The sequence below is a fragment of the Salmo salar genome, chromosome ssa11 (assembly GCF_905237065.1).
Source record: "Salmo salar chromosome ssa11, Ssal_v3.1, whole genome shotgun sequence".
Taxonomy (NCBI): Eukaryota; Metazoa; Chordata; class Actinopteri; order Salmoniformes; family Salmonidae; genus Salmo; species Salmo salar.
In genome coordinates this window covers 75,620,282-75,646,603 of record NC_059452.1, presented here as the reverse complement: position 1 = coordinate 75,646,603, position 26,322 = coordinate 75,620,282, and the positions used below count along the sequence as shown (strand labels likewise).

The 26,322-nt window shown below is 43.2% G+C and overlaps 2 protein-coding genes across 2 annotated transcripts in view; both read right to left on the bottom strand.

Annotated features, from left to right (window-relative positions):
* Positions 1 to 21,187, bottom strand: part of LOC106563133 (collagen alpha-1(I) chain) — a 143,542-nt gene extending 122,355 nt beyond the window's left edge. The window contains exon 1 of the mRNA XM_045689931.1: positions 20,713 to 21,187. Coding sequence (XP_045545887.1) covers positions 20,713 to 20,836 — 124 coding nt within the window. The 5' untranslated portion in view covers positions 20,837 to 21,187. The remainder of the gene's footprint in view (positions 1 to 20,712) is intronic.
* Positions 21,188 to 22,048: 861 nt separating this feature from the next.
* The window catches only part of cacna1bb (calcium channel, voltage-dependent, N type, alpha 1B subunit, b), a 219,981-nt gene continuing 215,707 nt past the window's right edge, over positions 22,049 to 26,322 (bottom strand). Inside the window, exon 50 of the mRNA XM_045689930.1 lies at positions 22,049 to 26,191. Coding sequence (XP_045545886.1) covers positions 25,658 to 26,191 — 534 coding nt within the window. The 3' untranslated portion in view covers positions 22,049 to 25,657. The remainder of the gene's footprint in view (positions 26,192 to 26,322) is intronic.

Sequence of the window (26,322 nt, the reverse complement as noted above, 5' to 3'; positions counted from 1 at the left end):
AGGAGTGATGTTAAGCAGGGCACTGCTGTAGGGAGGGGTCAGGGCGCAGACTGACATGACAGTTAGTTTGCAGTTAAAGTTTGCTTACTGTATGCACCTCTGAATTGAATACTGAAGCAAATAGCAATGAATGGACTTGGGTTGACATTCTGTGTCATGTGTCAGTGTGCAGCGGGTAGGACGGAGTCAGGCGCAGGACACAGAACTGAGTAAAAAGGTACTTTACTCGCAAATAATCACAAACTAATTCCATACAGGGAATAATAATCCAGCTCAACACAAAAGAGCGACCACATAACAAAGAACAAACACGCACAAAACCATGTGGGAACCAGAGGGTTAAATAGGGAATAAATTATAACATAATGGAAACCAGGTGTGTACAATCAAGACAAAACACAGAAAAAGAAACGTAGATCGGTGGTGGCTAGAAAGCCGGTGAAGTCGGCACCAACTTCGGCGGAAGTCGTGACATTCTGCAATGTGCGGTGCCCATTCCCCCCAAGCCTGATTCCAGGCCCTGCATTTGTTACCCATTTAATGGCCAATTAAGGTTTCGTCCCAGCATTGGTTGTGCTTCCCTTGTGCATTCAGAGAGCCCAGGCTTATCCAGAGGATCTAATCACAGTTAGGAGGCTTAAGGGGGGCATAAAAACTTCCTGCACTGTTTTCCTCACATGTAATTGTGGGTTTAATAACATGTGAGGAAAGAGAACACTGAAACCAGTCAGTGGCAAAATACAGGGTATACAGTACATGCAGGGTTTGAAATCGGATTCAATAAGTACAGCCTCTGTGCACAGATGTGCATGCCCCTGTACGGTGCTTACTGCACACAGCAGCGCAGCATGCACTCCATCTGCAGTTTCCACATCAACCCTGACGGCTTAATTTATATCCTATAGACTAAAGGCAATTGTTGGCTACTGTGTGATCTAACATTACCGTTACTATAGTTGTTCATAAGGAATGTCTACCAGGCCTTATATGTCAGACAATGCATGTCTGGTTATTTGATCGCTTGTATTTTATTACTTTAAAGGAAAACCCTCAGATCTATAATTAACAGGTGTGCCTTGTTAAATGTTAATTTGTGGAATTTCTTTCCTTTTTAATGCGTTTGAGCCAATAAGTTGTGTTGTGACAAGGTAGGGTTGGTATACAGAAGATAGCCCTATTTGGTAAAAGACCAAGTCCATATTATGGCAAGAACAGCGCAAATAAGCAAAGAGAAATAAATGACAGTCCATCATTACTTTAAGACATGAAGATCAGTCCATCTGGAAAATTTCAAGAACTTTGAAAGTTTCTTCAAGTGCAGTCGCAAAAACCATCAAGCGCTATGATGAAACTGGATCTGATGAATACCGCCACATGAAAGGAAGACCCATAGTTACCTCTGCTGCAGAGGATAAATTCATTAGTTACCAGCCTCAGAAATAAATGCTTCACAGAATTCAAGTAACAGACACATCTCAACATCAACTGTTCAGAGGAGACTCCATGAATCAGGCCTTCACGCTCGAATTGCTGCAAAGAAACCACTAGCAAAGGACACCAAAAAGGAGAGGTTTGCTTGGGCCAAGAAACACTTGATTTTTGGTTCCAACCGCCGTGTCTTTGTGAGAAGCACAGTAGGTAAACAGATGATCTCTGCATGTGTGGTTCCCACCGTGAAGCATGGAGGAGGAGGTGTGATGGTGTGGGGGTGTTTTGCTGGTGACACTGTCTGCGATTTATTTAGAATTCAAGGTACACTTAACCAGCATGGCTACCACAGCATTCTGCAGTGATAAGCCATCCCATCTGGTTTGCGCTTAGTGGGACTATCATTTGTTTTTCAACAGGACAATGACCCAACACACCTCCAAGCTGTGTAAGGGCTATTTGACCAAGTAGGAGAGTGATGGAGTGCTTCATCAGATGACCTGGCCTCCACAATCACTCGACCTCAACCCAAATGAGATGGTTTGGGATTGGACCGCAGAGTGAAGGAAAAGCAGCCAACAATTGCTCAGCATATGTGAGAACTCCTTCAAGAGTGTTGGAAAAGCATTCCAGGTGAGACTGGTTGAGATAATGCCAAGACTGTGCAAAGCTGTCATCGAGGCAAAGGGTGGCTACTTTGAAGAACCTAAAATCTATTTTGATTTGTTTAACACTTTTTTGGTTACACCTGATTCCATATGTGTTATTTCATAGTTTTGATGTCTTCACTACTATTATTCTACAATGTATAAAATAGTAAAAATAAAGAAAGACCCCTGAATGAGTAGGTGTGTCCTAACTTTTGACTGGTACTGTATATTACACACTGCCCTGAGATGACACAGTGGAACACTTGATCCGTGTCATTCTGTACCAAGCCACCTCAATCATGACAGACTGGCAGAACCACAGCAATCAGAGCAGGTTTGGCTCCACATTTAGAACGAAAGGAGTTCCAGGAAGAGGTGACTCACTTCCTGATGGGACGTTTCAGCAAATACTTATGGGGCATTTAATCAAGCTCTACAGGCCAATTGCCCCTAGGGCAAATTATGCAGATTGAGGGTGTTAACAACCTACAAATACAAAGGTATTAGTTTCCATTTGACTAGGTCATGATCAGCCCTGAGCAAAAACACATTGACACTTAGTTGATGTAGTCAATGGACAGTGTTTATATGTCCTGCACTAGTATTGGATTATCTCATGGTCTATACAGCTCAAGTCATGATTGCAGCCACAGGTACCGGCAGAAGTCTTTGAATTTCCAACGATTGATTTGCCCTCCTCCTCTTCTGTACTTTCCCTGAAATATCATTTGTTACACTATCCTTCAACTTTCATTTGTCAACTGCACCATCTGCTATAACCATCCACAGCTGAGTGCCTTTTTCCCCAGCGATTAGAATGAGCCAACGACTAAGGCCAATTGTTAAAGGCTGATACTGTACATTTATAAACTGCAAACTGAGGTTTGGCAAAATCAAAAAAGATTTGGATTTGGATTAAGGAAGAAAAGAGGGAAAACGTCTTAAAGGCAGAGCCAAGGGGGGAGAAGTGAAGTATTTTCCCAAAAGAGAGAAAGGGGAATTTCTCTCAGCCATGGACGAGATCCCAGGTTATAAAAGCTAAAATACCTGTGCTTTGTTTCACCGCTTGACTTGAAGCTGGACACAATGACGAGCGTTTAACGATGGCAGAGACTCTGGAAGCCGTGACACAGACACCATACAGACCATCACCAGCCTCACCCTAAACCTCAAAGGCCCTTTGGAAATATAAACTTACTATCCAATAACGAGACACTTCAGAGGGCAGTGCGCAATTGGCTGTTGCGTGAGGTTAACTATCAGGCCGACTCTGACTGAAAAGTGGGCTCTGAACAACAAACACACATTTTACAGAAATATACGAATTCTGTGTAAATCTGAAATCTGAAGAAAAAAAATATATAGAAAATAATTAGTCTGTGTGCAAATATGAGCCAACAAAGTTTGCTCAACAACCCAAGTTATGAACAAACTGTTTTTATCACAGCTATAAGGGGGTCTTTAAAGTATGACTGAACTCACTCCACAGTATGATGACAAAGTTCAAAATTCTCTACAAGGCTTTCACACACAAGCTGAGTTGAACCCTCCTTAAAAAAATATCTATATATATATTTAAGAGTGACAGAGGGAGTAATCCAACCCCCCTGGCCTTCTACAAGTCTAAATGGTGTGTTTCTAAACAACCAAGGTTTGCTGGAAAATGACTAAGCTTATAGACTTGCCAAAGCTTTCAGCGGAACTTTCCTCAGGACAATAAAAAGGGTTTCCTTTTGACAATCTTCCTTTTGGGAGAAAGAAAGTCAAAAACCGCACCAGTCAACACTTGTCTAGGTCTGCGTCTGAGGACAACAAGGGAAGTGGATAGTGAGGGGAAAGTGGCTTCAGGTCAAATTCCCTGCTATTTTGGTGCAGGAATTAATAGAGTTAATTACAAGGTTATGAGGGTCTATAGTTGGCAGGCAGAGCTGTACAGCTTAACAATGCAGACGTGGTGTCATCGTGTTGTCAACTACTCATCTCTATTTAGCTCAAAGAGTCAACATCAAGCAAGGGAGAAAGTTAATTATACAGGCAACCTGCCTGCAGCGCAAATACTACACTGACTGCACTTGGGTGGCCAGTCAACTTTGTGCTTTGTTCCAGTTTTGAAAATACATTTTTGACAATCAAATAAATGGTACCAATTTCTCAATGTGAAGCAGGATAATGACAAAAACATACAACAAGGGACTGGTCCGCACGGTCCAAGTAAATTAATCACACATCCAAAAGTCCAGGCAGGCCTCTTCATACAATAGGTGCACCACACAAATCTGGAATCTTTTCTTTGGAAAGATTTTTTTTTCCTCACACAGTTCCAATCATAATTCCTGATTCCCAATCATCGTCCCTTTCGTAGTTCATAGTTTGACTGAACCTGAAGGTGTTGAACTTGAGCCTCAAAGGAAGCAAATGAAAAGCTGTGATGGCAGCAGTAGAACATTAGCTTATTCTGTTGTGGAGAGGCAGGGCAGGAGGAGGGGAGGTGAAGGTAGCATTGTCAGGGTTTCAGGAGGGGCATTCCATGTTATCCATCAGATCCCTGTCCCATTCTGCAACATGTCTTCCCGTAAGCAAGGTGCGCCCAAGGTCATCCAGGATAATGTTAACATAGAAAGGCTTTTTCAATAATATTCCTAGTTAGTGAATGTGCATTTAATGTGCATTAGCTAAAGCATAAGTACACAAATATATCACAATACTGATAAATGTATCAATACCCAATGGTGTGTGTGTTAGCAAGAATGCACACAACTGTTAGAAACCTTTGCGAATCCTAATACACATATTTTCCAGGAAAAAGTACTGGAACTTGAAATGCACTTGGAAAGTGCAGAGAAAATCAAAAGGCATGTTTTTTTTTATAGATGTGAGCATGTTACCGTGCTGCAGTCTGCAAAGCACCCTCCACCCATGGGACAGAGTACATCTATCTCAACCCTATATTCTCCGGCTGCAGACCAGATGAGAGGGGATAGAGGCTGCATCCCTACAGCTGCACCATCAAGAGCATCCTGACCGGTTGCATCCCTGCCTGGTATGGTAACTGCTTCGGCATCTGACCGTAAGGCGCTACAGAAGGTAGTGCGTACGGCCCAGTACATCACTGGGGCCAAGCTTCCCGCCATCCAGGACCTATATACTAGACGGTGTCAGAGGAAAGCCCAAAAAATTGTTAAAGACTCCAGTATCCCAAGTCATAGACTGTTTTCTCTGCTACCGCATGGCAAGCGCTACCGGAGCGCCAAGTCTAGGACCAAAAGGCTCCTTAACAGCTTCTACCCCAAGCCATAAGACTGCTGAAAAATTTATCAAATGGCCACCAGACTATTTACATTGACCCCCCCCATTTGTTTTTTACACTACTGCTACTTGCTGTTTATTATCTATGCATAGTCACTTCACCCCTACCTACATGTACAAATTACCTCGACTAACCTGTACCCCCGCACATTGACTCAGTGCCGGTACCCCCTGTATAAAGCCTCGTTAGTTTATTGTGTTACATTCAATTATTTTTTACTTTAGTTTATTTGGCAAATAGTTTCTTAACTCTTTCTTGAACTGCACTGTTGATTAAGGGCTTGTAAGTAAGCATTTCACAGTTAGGGCTACACATGTTGTATTCGGCCATTGTGTAACGCTCGTCTGAAGAAGGATCGGACCAAGGTGCAGCGTGGTAAGCGTACATCATTTTATTAGATGAACACCGAAACAAAACCAACATAAATACAAACGAAAACGTAACGTTCAGTAGGGCATACAGCTCAGTACCAAAAACAAGATCCCTCAATCACAGGTGGGAAAAAGGGCTGCCTAAGTATGATCCCCAATCAGAGACAACGATAGACAGCTGCCTCTGATTGGGAATCATACCCGGCCAACAAAGAAATAGAAAATCTAGAATGCCCACCCAAATCACACCCTGACCTAACCAAATAGAGAAAAAAGGCTCTAAGGTCAGGGCTTGACAGTACCCCCCTCAAAAGGTACGGACTCAGGCCACAAAACCTGACTCTATAGGGAAGGGTCCGGGTGGGCATCTAGCCTCAGTGGCGGCTCCGGTGCGGGACGTAGACCCTGCTCTGCTCGCGGATCCGCCATCCTCAGTGGCGACTCTATTTCGGGGATCATCGCCGAAAGCTTCGGACCGTGGATCGTCGCCGGAGGAACCGGACCGTGGATCGTCGCCGGAAGCTCCAGACTGCCGACCGTCGCTGGAGGCTCCGAACTGCCGACCGTCGCTGGAGGCTCCGAAATGCCGACCGTCGCTGGAGGCTCCGGACTGCGGACCGTCGCTGCAGGCTCCGGACTGCAGGCCGTCGCTGGAGGTTCCGGACTGTGGGTCGTCTCTGGAGGTTCCGGACTGTGGGCCGTCTCAGGAAGTTCCGGACTGTGAAACGTTGCCGGAAACTCTGGACTGGGAACTGTCGCCGGAAGTTCTGGACTGGGAACTGTCGTCGGAAGCTCTGGACTGGGAACTGTTGCTGGAGGCTTGGTGCGTGGAGCCGGCACAGGGCGTACCAGGCTGGGGAGACGCACTGGAGACCGGGTGCGCGGAGCTGGCACAGGGTATACTGGGCCGGGGGGATGCACTGGAGGCCGGGTGCGTGTAGCAGGCACAGGGCGTACCAGGCTGGAGAGATGCACTGGAGGCTGAGTGCGCGGAGCTGTCACAGGATATACTGGGCTGTGGAGGCGCACTGGAGGTCTGGAGGGTAGAGCTGGCACAACCCGTCCTGGCTGGATGCTCACTTTAGCCCGGCAAGTGCGGGGCGCTGGCACAGGACGCACTGGGCTGTGAAGGCGCACTGGTGACACAGTGCGTAGAGCCAGCGCAGGATATCCTGGACCGAGGAGGCGTACTGGAGACCAGGAGCGCTGAGCCGGCACAACCCGTCCTGGCTGGATGCTCACTTTCGCGCGGCAAGTGCGAGGAGCTGGCACAGAATGCACCAGGCTGTGGATGCGCACTGGAGACACATTGCTTATCTCCGCAAAGCATGGTATCTGAACCGTGACCAACTCCTCATCGTAATTACAGGGAGTCGGTTCTTGTTCCCACCTTTGCTCCACTCGCCACCCCGTGTGCCCCCCCCCCCAATTTTTTTTAGGCTGCCTCTCGGGTCTCCGTCGTCTCCTTGATTCCTGGTATCGTCGCCGTTCCTCTCTCACTGCCTCCGCCTGCTTCCATGGCAGGGTCTTGTCCCCTGCCATTACCTCCTCCCAGGTCCAGGATGTCCTCCACTCCCTTTTCTCCCGGGACCAGGATCCCTGCTCCTCCTGGGCATGCTGCTTGGTCCTTTGGTGGTGGGATCTTCTGTAATGCTCGTCTGAAGAAGGATCGGACCAAGGTGCAGCGTGGTAAGCGTACATAATTTTATTAGATGAACACCGAAACAAAACCAAAATAAATACAAAACGAAAACGTAACATTCAGTAGGGCATACAGCTCAGTATCAAAAACAAGATCCCACAATCACAGGTGGGAAAAAGGTCTCCCTAAGGATGATCCCCAATCAGATTGGGAATCATACCCGGCCAACAAAGAAATAGAACATCTAGAATGCCCACCCAAATCACACCCTGACCTAACCAAATAGAGAAAAAAGGCTCTCTAAGGTCAGGGCGTGACAGCATGTGACAAATAAAGTTTGATTTGAGTCCACAGGTAGTCCCCAAAGTTAGGTTCTAGCCACATGAACAACACCTGTGGAAGTCTAAAAGCTATAAAGTCCACTAAACAACTAAAATATCAAATATGGGGAGAAATGAATGTGCAAACAGATTGTGAAAAACCATTGCTGGTGCGTGTGTCTAACATACCAGTTAGAAAAACAAGGCTGGAAAGGGGGGAAAGGGTGGGAGGGCTGTAACTTGGTGTTTAACATCAGATGGAAAAGCCAGATAGGGAGCAGTGGAACAGCCCTGGGAGTTGGTCTCCATGGTAATGATCGTGTTGGAACCTAGGAGGAGAAACACATCTAAATTGGAATGGGAGAGGGGGGCAGAGACGGCTGTGTGTTGAACTGCACAAAGACCACCAGAAGTCAGTATTCAAGAATCTAACTTTATACAGCTTTCAAGGAAAGCCAAAAGCTTTCAAAGAAAGAAATACATCCCTATTGCCAAAGCAAATAATTATGGGGCATTAATTTAATCAGGGAGCGTTAGATCTCGGTTTCACCAGTAAAATGTGTATTTAGTTTAACTGAGGGCCTCTTTATGGTTTATTGATTTATTTTCACAGCTTGTTAACTGTGAAATGCATACCTGAAGACTATCAAAACAGATTGAAGATTTCATCACTGGATTACAAAACTTAATAATATCACTTGGTTTCTCATTACACATTCACTAGAGTCAGTCTGTTCTGACAGACTACTGTGTCTTCATTTCTAGTTTCAACATGTGTGTTTCTGAATAGGACAGTCTACAAGGGAAACCCATGAGTGCCCTCTGGGAATGATCCCATGACGTTGCTTCTTGCTACAGTATCATTGTCTCAGACACAGGCTGCTGCTCCAGTCAACATTACACTCACCTGCTGTGCTCTACTGTACCAGAGTGTGCTGTACTGTACAAGCTGTTCGACATAAGAACAGAGGAGATGAACAAAAGCACGTAACCGATTTTAAGTGTCTTTCACCTCTCTCACTTCACTGTTTCTGGATGTTGACATTTCAGGGCACTCTGTTTTTTTACCCACTCAAGACCATTTGTGACCGATTTCAAGAAACTAGGCACATTTCCTGGGTCACTACTTCACACAAGAGCCATTTGAACATATAAACTCAGTAAAAAAAGAAACGTCCCTATTCAGGACCCTGTCTTTCAAAGATAATTCGTAAAAATCCAAATAACTTCACATATCTTCATTGTAAAGGGTTTAAACACTGTTTCCCATGCTTGATCAATTAACCATAAACAATTTATGAACATGCACCTGTGGAACGGTCATTAAGACACTAACAGCTTACAGACGGTAGGCAATTAAGGTCACAGTGATGAAAACTTAGGACACTAAAGAGACCTTTCTACTGACTCTGAAAAACACCAAAAGAAAGATGCCCAGGGTCCCTGCTCATCTGCATGAACATGCTTTAGGCATGCTGCAAGGAAGCATGAGGACTGCAGATGTGGCCAGGGCAATAAATTGCAATGTCCGTACTGTGAGACACCTAAGACAGCGCTACAGGAAGACAGGACGGACAGCTGATCGTCCTCGCAGTGGCAGACCACGTGTAACAACACCTGCACAGGATCAGTACATCCGAACATCACACCTGCGGGACAGGTACAGGATGGCAACAACAACTGCCCGAGTTACACCAGGAACGCACAATCCCTCCATCAGTGCTCAGACTATCCGTAATAGGCTGAGAGAGGCTAGACTGAGGGCTTGTAGGCCTGTTGTAAGGCAGGTCCTCACCAGACATCACCGGAAACAACGTTGCATATGGGCACAAACCCACCGTTGCTGGTCTCGGCAGGACTGGCAAAATGTGCTCTTCACTGACGAATCACGGTTTTGTCTCACCAGGGGTGATGATCGGATTCGCGTTTATCGTCGAAGGAATGAGCGTTACACCAAGGCCTATACTCTGTGGAGTGGGATCAATTTGGAGGTGGAGGGTCCGTCATGGTCTGGGGCGGTGTGTCACAGCATCATCGGACTGAGCTTGTTGTCATTGCAGGCGATCTCAACGCTGTGCGTTACAGGGAAGACATCCTCCTCTCTCATGTGGTACCCTTCCCGCAGGCTCATCCTGACATGACCCTCCAGCATGACAGTGCCACCAGCCATACTGCTCGTTATGTGCGTTATTTCCTACAAGACAGGAATGTCAGTGTTCTGCCATGGCCAACGAAGAGCCCAGATCTCAATCCCATTGAGCACGTCTGGGACCTGTTGGATCGGCGGGTGAGGGCTAGGGCCATTCCCCCCAGAAATGTCCGGGAACTTGCAGGTGCCTTGGTGGAAGAGTGGGGTAACATCTCACAGCAAGAACTGGCAAATCTGGTGCAGTCCATGAGGAGGAGATGTACTGCAGTATTTAATGCAGCTGGTGGCCACACTGGTGGCCAGCTGTTACTTTTGATTTTGACCCCCCCTTTGTTCAGGGACACATTATTCCATTTATGTTAGTCGCATGTCTATGGAACTTGTTCAGTTTATGTCTCAGTTGTTGAATCTTATTATGTTCATACAAATATTTACACATGTTAAATTTGCTGAAATTAGACGCAGTTGACAGTGAGAGGATGTTTCTTTTTTTGCTGAGTTTATATATTTATTTTTTATCAAAATAGGTTTTTTGGCAAATATGCCTTCTGAAACGTGTACTTTTATGTGCCTTATTAACAAATGTGTATGCCTCTGTAAATGCAAATAAAATTGTTAAATAACGAGCCTAGATGGTTAAGCCACAGAAAAAGCCAACAACCTTCCTGAGATTGGCTGAGATAATGAGTGGGCTGGACATGCCGAGAGAGGAGTTTGAATTGGTCTGCCATTTAGAAGGCTTCTGTCTACTTGAGCTGGTCAGTTTGTGTTGGTAATCCTGTCGAACACGGCTTTTTTAAAATGGATTGTGTAGTGGAGCTGCATAAGTGTTGCTCTCCACTTTCTGGAGGGTTGAGTTTTGAAATCAGAGGAATTAGAGTATGATAGCTGAAGAGATGGAGAAAACACCTGTTTCTGGATTACATCTTCATACTAAGGGCAACCGTGGCATGGCATCCGTGACAGGGAGACGCGTCCATTATGCATGATGAAGTATACGGGTAAGACAGTCTAGCTAGCTACATTTTCAGATATTACATGTTTCAGACAGAAAGTGGTTTAATTTCAAGCTAAAGTGTACTGTTAGCTAGCAAGCTAACGTTAGCTGGCTGGCTCCCTAGCTAACGTTACGTGTATGATGTTATTATTTGTATACCAGAAACGTTTGCTTTGCTAGTTAGAGCCTAATGTTAGCTAGCTAACATTGAACCTGGTTGGTTAGCTCCCAGCAGATTCATGCAGGGTAGTAACGACATGATTTTGCACTATGTTCATTGTTGTTTAACTAGCTAACGTTAGCTGGCTAGCTTGTTAGCTAATGTTACGTGATGAGTGTGATCTTACACTTTGTTTAGCTAGCTAGGTTCATTGTTTACCTATCTAGCTAGCTACATGTCTTAAGCTAAAGTGTACTGTTAGCTAGCTCAATAATGTTAGCTGGTTGGCTCCCTAGCTAACGTTACATATATGAGGCTATTATTCATATCCCAGAGCCGTTTGCTTTGCTATTTAGAGCCTAATGTTAGCTAGCTAACATTGAACCTGGTTGGTTAGCTCCCAGCAGATTTAATGCAGGGTAGTAACAACATGATTTTGTTGCCAGCAGAGCTGGTTAGGCAGACAAATTATCAGCCAGAGCGTCAAGTGTGCACTCTGAACGCTCCGAGAAAACGAGATGGGTGGGGCGAAAGCTTAAGAGGGTGTGAACGATGTTGAATGGGTGTAGACCAAGAAGAGCTCTTCACTAGATACCAAAACATTCAAAGGCCATTATCTCAAAAGTGATTTTACAAATGTATCAACTTTCAAAGCAGAATTACTTTCCCATTGTTCCTCAAAAATGCAGTTTATGATATACCATTTTGTAGCTCTGAGTCTCTACTTTTATCCCAAAAAAAACACCCTTTCAAATTTTGCTACATAGGACCAAATCCAGGTGGTGAGTCATTTAATTTAATCTCTCCTGAAATCCCAGTGACCTGGTAGATGCTCGTCTGCCCTCATAACAGCTGACAATGTCTGGCTAAGGTCATCGTTATCAAGTAGGGCACCGTGTAAAGGGTAACACAACCCCAAAGTTGCACTGACAAGGCCGTTTAAGTGCTTGTAAAACATCTTGTAAAGATTTTTACAGGGCTTGGCCTATGCCGGCCATCGGCTGAAGGCTGTCACGATGCTGACCCCAGAAGCATGTTAATTTCATTGTGTTCCTCTTCAGGGAACTAGTAAAACCATGACCCCTGGCAGACAGGTCGTACCAGTCCAGGGGTCCCATGCCAAACAGCGAGACCATACAGCAAGACCGCTTCCTTCACACTCCCATCTGTTGCGCTCCGTTCTGTCAGGTCAATATAAGACATTTCCCTAAGAATTAACCCTCAACACTATTCCAAACTGTTGAAATTCTAAATTCAAGGCTAGTGCTGTACCTACCACAAGCCTTGAAAACATCTCCTTGGTTGAAGAGAATGGGATGAACGCTGAAATAGCTAAGACTTTTGTGAAATGGACATATGGAAAAAGCATACAATCCATCTCCCAGGAACCCTGCCTTCACTCTGTTTCATGTGACCCGCAAAAAGGGTTAATTCCTCCGAATGACATTGTCATAGAGTGTGTCTCTGTATAACGCTGTGTAATGATGCTGGAGGTGGAGATGCTGGTGGTTTTCTCCTCACATCTGTCAACAGCACAGAACATAGTCTGTTACATCACACTCACCGAATCAGTGGCGCTGAGAGGGACAGTTTCCTTTAACAACGACAGGGATCCAAGTGGTCATGTCCTCCTTCAGCAAAACATTCGCAGACGTCTTTAGTGAGGGAGCCAGAATGTTAGTAACTTTTTGAAGTATGTGAATTAAAGGGGTCGTTGCTTGACATGAGGTCATGGCACATCGAGCCATCTATCAACTGCGGAGGGAATTCATCATTTACAGTCTGAATGATTGGCTGGCGCTGAAGGTGGCAATGAGGACACATTTGGGAGTCAGGGTGTGCATCCAGTGGACGGGTGAACTCAGTCATTCTGGGCTCCATCTTAATGAAAGGGTAGGGGGTCTTTTATAGTGGAGCCATTTGGTACATCCAGACTACATTAATTTACCAGAGCTTCAACAAAACAAGAAAAGCGTCTCAGTGATGCAGTTTATCCCATCCGTCCTCACAAAACCCCATTTGTCACAAACACACACAGTTCTACACAAAGACAGACAAATTAATATACACACTCGAACATGCGCACACACAATCACCCAAGAACATAGTAAAAAAAACTTGTTAAAAAACCTTGTTGGGGGGCTGTTTTGATGAAATTGACACAGCTCCGGGCTCCACCATGAAAAGGGACCAGTCAAAGAGAGCCCCACCACAAGCTAAACACCTCCAGAGATTTTAACAGGCCTTGAGCTTCTGGCCGCTTTGCTCAACCCTGCCGGTCACGACCCCGCTGAGAGCATGCGACATGCAGAACTGAGCAAGGACTTCAACACAAATCAATCAGCCTAAAGTAAACAATAAGCTTAACGTGTCCTGACAGAGACACAGGAGGAATTTCACAGAAAGAACATGGTTCATGTGAGGAAACCAAGGAAGAAAAAAGAGAAAACAAAAAACAACACCAAGATGTACTTATGCTGCTCCCTCTGGCTGTCCTCCGTTGGATGTGTGAAGTTCCGTTTGTCAAAACAGTCTTTCACCTCAGGTCCTTCATCAATCAAGATCAGTCAAAAGCAAAATGAAGATAGAGATCTGCACATTTACTGTACATCAGAGTGAAGGACACTTATTAACATGTCACAAGCCTTTCGTTTGATCTTATTAGCAAACTAGCAAACTAGCATGTTGAATGTTGATTTTGGCAACTGGGCTAGACATGGCTGGCAAGACATGGCTTCTAAAAAATAAATGACATAAGAAGAAGAATCAAAATCCCACTGGAACCTCAGATGGATTCCAGTCAACATGTTTCCGAATCATTGTTTTCAATGACACTTGTAAAGATGTTGATGAGTCAAAAACCACAGCCTAAAAGTCTGTAGAATGTTATCTGATCCCACCTGTAGTCCTATCCAATGGCATACTTGAGGCAGACTAAAGAGGAACATGAATGGCATGTTAAACCCTAATAGGACAGGGGAGAGTGGTGTATTTATTTTCAGATTGATTGCACAGTGATGATGTCGGACAAGGGTCACTGAGAAGCCAGCTGGTTAATGGACCTGAGTGTATGCCAGGAGAAACAGTTTTGTACCGTTGTACTGTGGCTCAAAACGGGAATGTGATGTGTGTATGAGAGAGAGAATGTGTGTGTGTGTAACCAGAATGAAACAACATTGCATCATCTGGCATCTATTTTGCAGAACACAAGCAGCATGTTAGGGCAGTTACACGTCACAGCTGCTCCAGTTAAAACCAGCCGTCTAGCCCCCACACCTTGACTTTAAAAAAATGATGAATTACAATACCGTGATAGTTTTAGGGGCTCCCAGAGGGCATTGTGGTTAAAAGTGAAGTCAGAGCCTGCTATTAGGCACATATCTGCAGCAAGCCTGCCAGGACTGGAGTTTTTCTTGGACACCTGGGCTAGGCTCCCCCTTATTGACTGTAAGTGGAAAGACAGTGTGGTTTTTCATGGGACATACTTTCTCAAATTAAATCAACAGCAGAAGCAAAGTCTTTGGACGAGGGGGAAGAGAGAGAGAGAGAAGGAAAAAGAGACAGAGATGGGATGTTTCTCTGCGAATGAGACATTGAAAGATCAAGAGACAAATTGAGAAAGATGGCTAGGGGAAGACGGAAAGAAAATAAAAATGGCTATGAGAGATGGGAATACACAGACACAGAAAGAGACAGTGCAAGAAAGGCCCCTGTAGAAGGCATCACCTGAGATGCCAGGTGCATTTTGTATAAAATCTAAATAAATCTGCGCATTGTCACTGAGTTATGGCCTTGGTTGCTACCACACTGTTTGGAATCAACAATAACTGGGTGGACCTCTGAATTGGCAGGTGTTTAACATTTACGAGCCTGCAGAGGAACTCAAGAATGTATTACAAGGGATAAATGGACACAATTGCAGCATGTCAGGTTCATTAAATCACCCTTACCACATTACTCACCTCTATTTTGTTACAGCCTGGCATGTGTTTTGTGGGCTGCACATTGATTATGGAGCGTGTAAAAACGAATAACTTTGTTTAACTGATAGACAGAGATAGAAACCCTACTGTTTCAAATTGCCCACTGAGGCCAGGCAAGGTTGTAGCTAATGCTTTGCAAAACAGGTTGAACAAAAACACCACAAACATACTGTACACTGGCCTCAGCACCAAACCCTGTGGTACACCCTCTGATTCTCCTGTAGCACACCAACCATCTGAACAAATGACTACTCTCTACAGTATCAACCCACACAATCTACAATCTGTTTCTATTTCTCCTGTAGAAAGATAATGGCTCAGGTTCTGGTCCAGCATATGGCTTGTGCCCATTTGACGACTCCTGATTCTGTTCACGACCCGGTTTACAGCCGAGACTGGACCGCTGGTGGAGGGAGTTAGGTGTACGTGCCACATTGTGTGTGCCTCTGCCTGGCTCAGCTGCTAATATGCTCCAGACACACTCTCAACAAAGCCGCAGCTTGGATCGCGTTTCATTGGATGCAGATGCATGGTTATGGATCTGGCATTATATTGACGATGACATCATAAGCTCAACCTGCCAGCAGACATGGTTGGTACCGTTCCTCTGAACTGGTCGTCTGGGGGCGACAGGGAGATGACAATGTGCTAGATAAGTGTTGCGAGCATGCAGACTAGATGAGATCGCAAGAGAAAAATAAACAATATCCTCCTCATTGAGGAACAGGTATTTACAGTGCCTTTAGAAAGTATTCACACCCCTTGATATTTTCACATTTTGTTGTGTTACAGCCTGAATTTAAAATAGATTTTTTTACACACGATACCCCATAATGTCAAAGCGGAATTATGATTTTCAAAACTTTTGCAAATGAATAACAAATCAAAAGCTGAAATGTCTTCAGTCAATAAGTATTCAACCCCTTTGTTATGGCTACCCTAAATAAGTTCAGGAGAAAAAATGTGCTTAACAAGTCACATAATAAACTGTATGGACTCACTCTGTGTGCAATAATAGTGTTTAACCTCTGAAGGATCCTGTAGGATCGGTGTCCTTATACCGTGACGGTTGTTACTAACGCGTGCTAATGTGACTAGAATGACGTTGTAAGTAACAGCAAACTTTCCAGGACATAGACATGTCTTATATGGGCAGAAAGATTACATTCCTGTTAATCTAACTGCACTGTCCAATTTACAGTAGCTAGTACAGTGACAAAATACCATGCTATTGTTTGAGGAGAGTGCACAACAACAACAAAAAATGTATCACGGCAACTGGTTTGATACATTCACCTCTGAAGGTAAATAATATACTTACATTAATTAATCTTGCTCTGATTTGTCATCCTAGGGGTCCCAGAGATAAAATGTGGCATAATGTTGTTTGATAAAATCAATTTTTATATTCAAATGTAAGAACTGGGTTCTACAGTTTGAACCCCTGCTGTCTCTTGCTCCACACCCACCCCGCCCAGCCATCTAGATGTGTGAAAGTTAGTGTATACGCTAATGATCCATCATGTATGACATTCCTGGGAGTGTGTAAACTTACATTTTGTATTGCCATATCATTTTTGTATGTTCTCTATAGTTATGTACTTGTATCAATTGACCAATTCGGCACATTTAGGCAGACTTGATAGAAAATATTGTGCAGTATTGCAATGCTTCACTGGATCAATCTGAAACTTTACACACCCACTGCTGCCATCTAGTGGCCAAAATCTAAATTGTGCCTCCTATTTTATATTATGGCCTTTCTCTTGCATTCCAAAGATGATGAAAAAATATATATGGAAAACACGTTTTTTTGTTTCTATTATCTTTTACTAGATCTAATGTGTTATATTCTCCTACATTAATTTCATATTTCCACAAACTTCAAAGTGTTTCTTTTCAAATGGTATCAAGAATATGCATATCCTTGCTTCAGGTCCTGAGCTACAGGCAGTTAGATTTTGGTATGTCATTTTAGGCAAAAATTGAAAAAAAAGGGTCCGATCAGTTTCTAACATGATCTTCATGATCTCTGTACCCCACACATACAATTATTGGTAACACTTTACTTGACACCAAGCGTCATAACACAGTCACAACCATGTCATAATGTCATAACAGTTGACATAACTTGTCATAACCTGTCATAATATGTTCATAACACTGTCATGACCCATATATTTACACCTGTTGTGACATATTTTGCGTTATTTTATGGCTGGTTATGACACTTATATAAGGGTATCAAAATCCACATTTATTTAAATGTATTTTTTCCCAGCCAAGAAGTTTCCTTTCGTTTGAAAGTTTGTTTCTTAAATCCTTTGTTGTTGTTGTTGTGATGAATTCTTTACACTCATGTTTTTCTTCAATCATATTTTAAATAACTTGTAGAAAATACACATTATGACACTGTCTCAAAGCATTATATACATCCTGTGTCACTTTACTTGGACTAAGAAAATACACCTTATGACACTGTAAGAAGCAATATGACCATCATAATCATATAAGCCAGATAGGCTTACACTCTTATGTAGGTGTCATAAACAGCCATAAAATAATGCAATATATGTCATAACAGGTCTAAATACTGTATATGTGTCATGACAGTGTTATGACCATATTATGACAGGTTGTGACAAGTTATGTCAGCTGTTATGACATATTATGACATGGTTATGACTGTGGTAATGGTAATGGTAATGCTGTGTGGACATGGTAATGCTGGTGTGTTACCCAAATCTGTAAGGTCCCTCAGTCGAGCAGTGAATTTCAAACACATATTCAACCACGAAGACGAGAGATGTTTTCCAATGCCTCGCAAAGAAGGGCACCAATTGGTAGATGGGTAAAAATAAAAAACTTGGACATTGAATATCCCAAAATCACAAAGATACAAGCGTCCTTCCTAACTCAGTTACCAGAGAGGAAGGAAACCCCTCAGGGATTTCACCATGAGGCCAATGGTGACTTTAAGACAGTTACAGACTTTAACGGCTGTGATAGGAGAAAACTGATGATGGATCAACAACATTGTAGTTACTCGACAATAGTAACCTAATTGACAGAGTGAAAAGAAAGAAGCTTGTACAGAATAAAAAATATTGACTGAGTGAATACAAACTCATCTCTTTCAACTTGCTCGACAACAGATGTTCTACATTCTGAGAATTGCAGTATGCTTTTATGATCCACAACTCTGAGGTTCAAAGTAATGGGGCAAGGGTGCTAGTATTCCAAACACGACGAGGACTCAGATATCACAGCTTGAAACTGGCTGGATAGAGATCCAGAGTAATATCAGCGATAACAACCTGATTTCGATAGCTCATTCCTTAGATTGAGCGACTACACTGCTCCTCTTTGCTCTAGTCTACTCTGTCATGCCAAACCAGGGCTGGCACTCAAGCCAAACAGACAAATCACCACTGTTGGAACTTTAATACAAAAGCTGTCGAAAAAATGAAGGCGATTTATCAACCCCTGCTGAAAAGACTGCAATCGTGCAGTATGTAATTCATCACAGTTGGAGATAGTTAAAATATGCACCCGTTGAGTGATTCTTATAGGATATTTCATGGAGGGTACCTGTTGGGGATGATGTACAGAATCTCCCTGCACACTATAGCGAAGTCTCAAAGGTGTTGTTGCCACCAAAGTCCACCACAACCAGTGCAATTACAGTGCAGACAGCTATACTGTATGAGGTCACTGTCACCGCTTAACGCATTGCTGTGGGTTTAGTCCCTTTTGCTATGTCAGAAGGCTATGAAAATAACTCCTCAGCTCCCACCCGGTGGGATAAACTTATTAGGTTATTCAACTATGTTTAGGCCTTCTCTGATACTGGTCATCATTCTTAGTATCAACAGAATTAACAAAGCCCCAGGTGAGCCAAGCTATTTTTACTACAGAGTATAATAGTAATACAATCTAAATCAATGAGTAACCACCTCACAAGGCTTATTTATATGGCTGCCTAGAGGACTATTATCTTAACATTACATAATCACCGGCCTATTCCATGAAAATCTGCACTGTTTAAAGAAAGCTTTCACGCTCTGCCGTCCGCAACGACTCCAGGGACCCCTCTCAAAACATTCAGTAAAAACATTTGACACCGAACTTGGGGCTGGATTCAATCAACATTATTTTTGGTCCCTTATGTGGCAACTTAATGCGTTCTGAAATCTGTTAGAAATGTATTGTAATGTTTAAAAAAATGTATAACTGCCTTAATTTTGCTGGACCCCAGGAAGAGTAGCTGCTGCCTTGGCAGGAACTAACAGGAATCTATAATAAATACAAATACAAACAGACCTAAAGATATCTGAGGAAATGTGGTAATAGTACATTTGGAAAATAGTACTGTCACTGATATTGGTAGTACTGTCACTGATATTGTTAGTACTGTCACTGATATTGATAGTACTGTCACTGATATGGTTGCATATTTCAACAGCTTTCTAGAGCCCAGCTGGCAATGAGCTCTGATCCCCAGGGAGTGCGCCAATAATACAGTACTACTCAGATCCTCTGGCTCTACGGCATCATTGGACGCATGGTAATAGCTGTGAGAGCAATTCAAGAGTTAACAGTATCACAAAGCTATGCCAGTGTGTATATGACCAAAATGTCGAGACAGACAACTGACACATTGAGCCTACCCTATAGCACTAAGGGTTTGAACTGTGTTCGAACGCAATCATCATTTGTCAGTGATGTTCAAACAGTGTGTACCTCATCATACTGTACAAGTGTTGGAAAGCAGTTACTTCACTGTGCTTTGTGTTGAGTCTTCAAGGGAGGTTGTCAACCACCTTCATTGCTTTGACAAGTGTCTTGATTTCACCATGTGCCAAGAGCTCTTAAAATGGAGGTTAAAGCTAAGCACAAGCACCCGTTTCGAGAGAGGTGGCACAAAAGACAAGATGAGATAAGGGGGTTGAGTACCAGGGGGAGGATCGTTGACAACGATCAATTAGAGACTCCATATCGCACACTTTTTGGACAGCCTCCTGGCTTACGGTAATAAATAGGACTGATAGTGGAGTTGTCTGCAAGAAGTTCACATGCAGAATGTAATCTAATAAAGTTCAAGCTGGACAGCCAGGAAATCAGTCCAAGGAGGCTTAATTAATCTTGCCAATGATTATGGCACATTATCAGAGTGTGCTCAAATCTGATCTGGCTCTAAAGAGCATGCTGTGCTGGAGGTGGCACATAATATAGCTGATGACAGTATCTAAGTCTACTTAAATACATGTAATGCTGGTCAGGGATGTTTCAGAATAGAGTACATTTTAGAAATAATTCAGAGTGAAATAATTAGGGGTTACTTCAATATAATTGTTCCCAGAAAGAATACAAATGTGATGTGACAAATCTGACAAACAAGTTAACATAAAGAAGAAGCACTTATTCCCCCTTGTCATCAAACATTAGCGGCTCCATGAGGGCCAGAAGTTATATGACAAGAATGTAGAGTCCACTCAATATCGTTCCTTGAATAATTGTGAAATCAATGTATTATGGAAAACAGTAGGCTGGCTAGGTGACAGTCTAAGTTGACTTTGCAGCACTACTGCCAGGGACATTTCAAAAGCACATCGACGTCATAGCTATATGGCCAGGCTTAAAGATACATTCACTCATCAAATGTATTCGCACATTATTTCAGCAAACCACATGTCCTTCCTCACCTGTTGGTAGCATCCCCGACCCTGACTCGACAGGAGAGTCTGTGCGTCCAGCGTCAACAAAGGCAGCGCTGATTTTGAAGAGCACTAGTAGACAACATGTCCAATTTCCCACCCAGAACAACATTTTCCTTCAATATCAGAAAGTCTTAACCTGTTTAAATCAATTAACGTCGAACAATGTATTACTGGTAAATAAATGCGTCCTCAGGTTGAAGGGATGGGGAGGCGGAAACATCCAACAGCGCTATGCATTTTTGGCATCAAAAGTTTCCCTTTCACTCAAAACCTCTCACTTATAAATCACTGAAGGTAAAATCACTTCAGTTCTGAGACAAATATGTATATGTCATGAATATAACATTAGCTGAATTGTTTTGAAGAACTCTCTCCAAAAGCATCTGTGGCAACCTCTCCACCTTCTCTCATTCAAGAAGAGCTCGCGCGCAAACACTCCACAGCTTCCCGCCCATCCTCGCGATCCAAGCCAATGAAACCCCTCTAAGGTCCCCACACCTCTGCATCACGCATGTGACAGACTAGGCTAGTGGGAGACCGACAGCTCCCCTCTCCAGGCAAGTGTTTCAGGCAGGATATTCAAATAAAATTGGAGAACAAGTTGTATTGGGGACCGGTCAGGGGCAGACTGGCCATCTGGCATTTTGGGCACATGCCAGATGGGCTGGTCCATTTTTAGCCCAGAGGGCCTGTCTAACTTTGTTGTTTTGGGGGCAAAATGATTATTATCTGGATAATAATGGGGGCCTCAACAAAATAAATTGTCCAGTGGGGGCCTCGAGGAAAAAAATTGTCTGGTGTGGGGGCTCAAGGAAAAAAATGAGGCATACTAAAATACTCAACTAGTCTAAAGAAGGCCAGTTTTATTGCTTCTTTAATGAGAACAACCGTTTTCAGCTGTGCTAACATAATTGCAAAAGGGTTTTCTAATGATCAATTAGCCTTTTAAAATTATAAACTTGGATTAGCTAACACAACGTGCCTTTGGAACGTAGGAGTGACGGTTGTTGATAATGGGTCTCTGTACGCCTATGTAGATATTCCATAAAAAATGTCAATTTCCAGCTAAAATAGTGATTTACAACATTAACAGTGGGCCTCTGTATTTCTGATCAATTTGATGTTATTTTAATGGACACATTTTTTTGCTTTTCTTTCAAAAACAAGGACATTTCTAAGTGACCCCAAGCTTTTGAACGGTGGTGTATATTTGAGTGAAAAGCAAGCCCCTATATGCCACTCTTACAATAAAGATATCCACAACAAAACATATCACCATAAAGCAGGTGAGTATTACCAAGAAATACGCCAACTCATTCGCTGTATTAATGTTCATATATCTTTATTCAATGACTTCAATTCATACAAAATGTAATGGTATAAATGACTGTAGGATTGACAGTCATAACATATTCGACAGTAAAGGACCCAGTTGCTCCAGAACCTCAGAAAACAACCCTTCTTCACTAAACCACACATATGGTTCAAATATAGTTCAATACTTTTGTTTAAATGTTGATATTTAAGCTCTTTTGTCTTTCCAGAAACAAAAACATATGTATTAAAGATCTTCAGAAAATACAACCAGTGAATAGATTGTATAAAGAAAGTTTTTTTTGTTGCACATGCACATACTTTTCATAACATGCAAACATGACATGTCCAGGAAATATAGCCACAGGAAAACTGGATGAGGTATGCTGAGACAAACTGGTGCGGTTTTAAAATTGGCACTCTAATTAGCAAGGGTTCGGGGTGGGGTGGGTGAGGTTGAAAAAATAAAGGATCTGTTCACAGATCTAGGGGTGCACACTGCTTTCTCCTCAACTAGGGCACCATAAAGTGACTTTTAGAGGCCAAGGAAGATTCTTGCCATCGACAATGCTACCATCTACTGTACCTTCCCCTATAAATAGCCATGTTCAAATGTAAAGACTTCGATTCAAAGTCTAATACTTCACCTTTTGACGATCCATCAAATAGATTGCACAATATATCTGACGTTAGAAAACAAAATAAATATGTGATTTCTGATTCAGTACAATAAAAACAAACACGTTTTTACATCTGGGTGGTTCTATCAGGTTACATGCAATAGACTTGCTGAACTCAAAATGCCCTGTTTGACATAATTCAATTTAAAATAATTGTGCCTTTTGTCAATGCATTTCAATGTACATTATATACTACATTTGCATTTTTACAACTCTTTGTAAATAAATGCTAAGTAAAATTTGGTCACAATCATGCTAAAGCCTGAATCTGGAGAACCCAGAGGGTAAAGTTACAGGGCGAGTGAGAGTTAGTCCAAAAGTGTCATCTTGTTGCATAGCCCTACTTGAAAGAGTCAACTGTCAATGCAACCCTTCAATACCTGCGAAGACACAAAGTTGTAGGCTATGTATCAGTTAGTGAAGGCCTTCACACGACCCTGCTTTCAGGAGAAATATATTTGGAAGAAAACAAACCCATGAGATATGGGCAAAAGTGGCAGAATTTATAAGCATACTGTACATGTAATCTACTTCTCTTCATATATGAGAGATATGAGGCAAGTGTTAATAAACATGATACTTGAATATATTGTTTCTAGCAATAAGAACACGTAAAGTGAAACTTTCCTAGTTGGAGGGAATCACAAATGGCACTTTTTCCCTTGGAACCACTTTGCCTTCCATCTAACTCTGGCAGTGCTGTATATTTTTGGAAGAGAAAGGCAAAAGCTCTGTATACACCCTTTAGCAAAAGTATACACAACTTCGACAAGTTCAAAACCCTGGCATGCATTACATTGCTTGCTTTAGATCTGTAGTTCTGACCTACTTAAAACTCTATTTTACATAATCATTACAAAAAAATGTGTTGCATTCTTTTCCTCATTGGAGGTTCAAAGAAAAAGCCTTGTTACTGTATTCCTTGAATTCAGTCAACCTCTCTTTGCTTTACAACTACATACATTTTTACTCATATGCATAACAGTGACTATATATACCTCATATACTGTAAACCCTATATCATACGTTCCATCCTCTTCTCTCCAGTGTTGATACATCACAAAGGTCAGGCTGCATTATAACTATAATAACATATATTTAATAATAGGCACTTGGTACTCAGCCACTAGAGTAGTACGTTAGAAAGAGATGACCTACCCAACTACACTCATATCATTTACACTAGGTACAACTTACAAAAAATGAACATCATGAAAAGATATTCCATTTAATGTTATAGTTCCATAAAAAATGTATTCGAATCTTCGGTCCTTCTGTGTTTTTTGTTGTTGTTCAGAAATAGTTCAACATGTCACATTGGTGACACGGGAAAACAGCAGCAATACTATACCTACTTAACAATATACTCTCCGTAATGCATCTTACTGTAATACCCAGAGTTATAGAAAGAGAGAGTTAGGCCAGGTTTTAGAACAGCCGCCATGTTAGAACCCATAGAGAACTTTATTCTTGAAATGTTGGTGATGTAGCAATACGAGAGCGCCTCTGACAGTTCCCTAAGAAAGGACCCGCTGTAAACAAGCAAAACAGAGCAGCGAATTTAACATACATTTGTATTGATTAGCATTTGGAATGATGTGTATCCAAGTCTGCACAACGCCAATTATCACTTAGCAACAGCAATGGAGGAGAAAGTGGCGGTCTCGGAACATTCAGACAGAAAGTGCATTGGCCCAACTCTCTATATATGACTCTGGTAATACACTCTTAGAAAACAAGGTGCTATCTAGAACCTAAAAGGGTTAGACGTCTGTCCATATAGGAGAACCCTTTTTGGTTCCAGGTAGAAACCTTTTGGGTTCCATATAGAACCCTTTTCACAGAGAGTTCAACATGGAACCTAAAAGGGTTCTCCTATGGGCCGAATAACCCTTTTGGAACCTTTTTTTTCTAAGAGTGTACCTACAGGAGTCTAACAACGCTCTTGTGTAGAAAGAGTTCAAGGGATACTAAAGGATTTTCTGCAGAGAGGGAAGGGATTGGGTGGTAGTGCATCATTATCATCACTTGTTCCTCCTGGTTCTACTCATATTACTTCCAGTCCCAGCAGACACATTACAGGACAAGACACACCATAACGAACGTCGGCCATGCACAGTAGATCACCAGCTGGGTGTCAACTAGCAGGGGCGATTCATCGTGTAGAATCGTCTGGGAATGAATAGAAAATGGCAGCCGTTATTCTGGCGATAGGACAGCCACCAGCTGCTTTTAACCGTTCGTAGGCACGGTGTGTTTTGTCCTTTAGCCAGCTATAGTACGTAGTCCCATTTTAGATCTGGACAAAGGGGGACAGAAAGGCTTTTATCTGGTCAATACTGTAGAGAAACACAGTTCACAGTCTTAGTTGTTTTCCTCCGAAGACAGTAGGAAGACATTTAGGCTTTTTTTTTCATCTATTAAAATGATTTCACTGACCAACGCTTTAAATATTCACAGGGATTTCACATGTGCTCTGCACACCATCAAAGCTTTCAAGAATGGATTTGAGAAAATGTAATATCAGGTGTCCTTCGTCCTTTAGTGCCAGTTGCCTAGAAAAGAGAAAACATCCCTAAGAATGGTTTTCCTTTTCAGAGTACTTTCTGTATGTTTAACACATCTTGGAATATACCTGTCTCCATTGGCCACCTATGAGTGCGCAGGAACTGACATCAACTGACATGTGGCCCTCTGTAGCTCAGTTGGTAGAGCATGGTGCTTGCAACGCCAGGATCGTGGGTTTGAGTCCTGGGACCACCCATACATACAATGTATGCATGCATGACTGTAAGTTGCTTTGGCTAAAAGCGTCTGCTAAATGGCATATATTATATATTATCAACACTGTACTGTAATCTGTACAAAAGATGAGCGAGTTCATCAACGTTCAAGCTAAAACGCTTTCAGACATGTGAAGGGGGATGTAAGCTACGCTAGCACCAGTCATCCTCTTCCTTCTCCCGGAAGCTCCCAGTTCCTCTGGTGCTGGAACTCGAACCGGCATTGACCCCCAGAGTGAAGTGGTACCCATTTGGGACCCCAGCCCGGCCCTGTGGGGCAGGTGCAGAGGAAGGCTCAGTAGCCCCATGGGATGTTGAGGCAGAGGTCCTGGGGGAGCGGCCACCTCCCCCTCCATGGGTGCTCACAGCGTCCTGGAAGTCATCAGGCTCCTCAGGGAGGCTGCGTGGAGGGGCACCCCGCGGCTGGGGGCTCAGGTTGGGGTCTGAGCCAATGCGGGTGACGGGCATGGCGGGTGACTCCAGCAGGGCGCTATGCTCCGAGAGGCCACGGCTGAGACTGGACTTGTGCCCCGTGGCACCAAACTGCACAGGTGAGGAGTTGGCGGTCTTGTAGGCCACGGCGGGGCGGGGGGTGAGGGGGGTCTGGGGGAGCTGTCTGCGCCCACGGCAGGGCGTGCCAAACGCTGAAGTTAAGACCACTTGGCTGCCTTTAGCCATGCCGATACTCTGCAAGAGACAGCAAACAAATCAGAGAGTAGTAGAGAGGAAGGGATGGACGGGATACTGGCCACTAACCTGAATCATCTCACCCTGAAGCAGCACTATCCTCCCACCCTAAAACCACAAGCTCCAGGTCC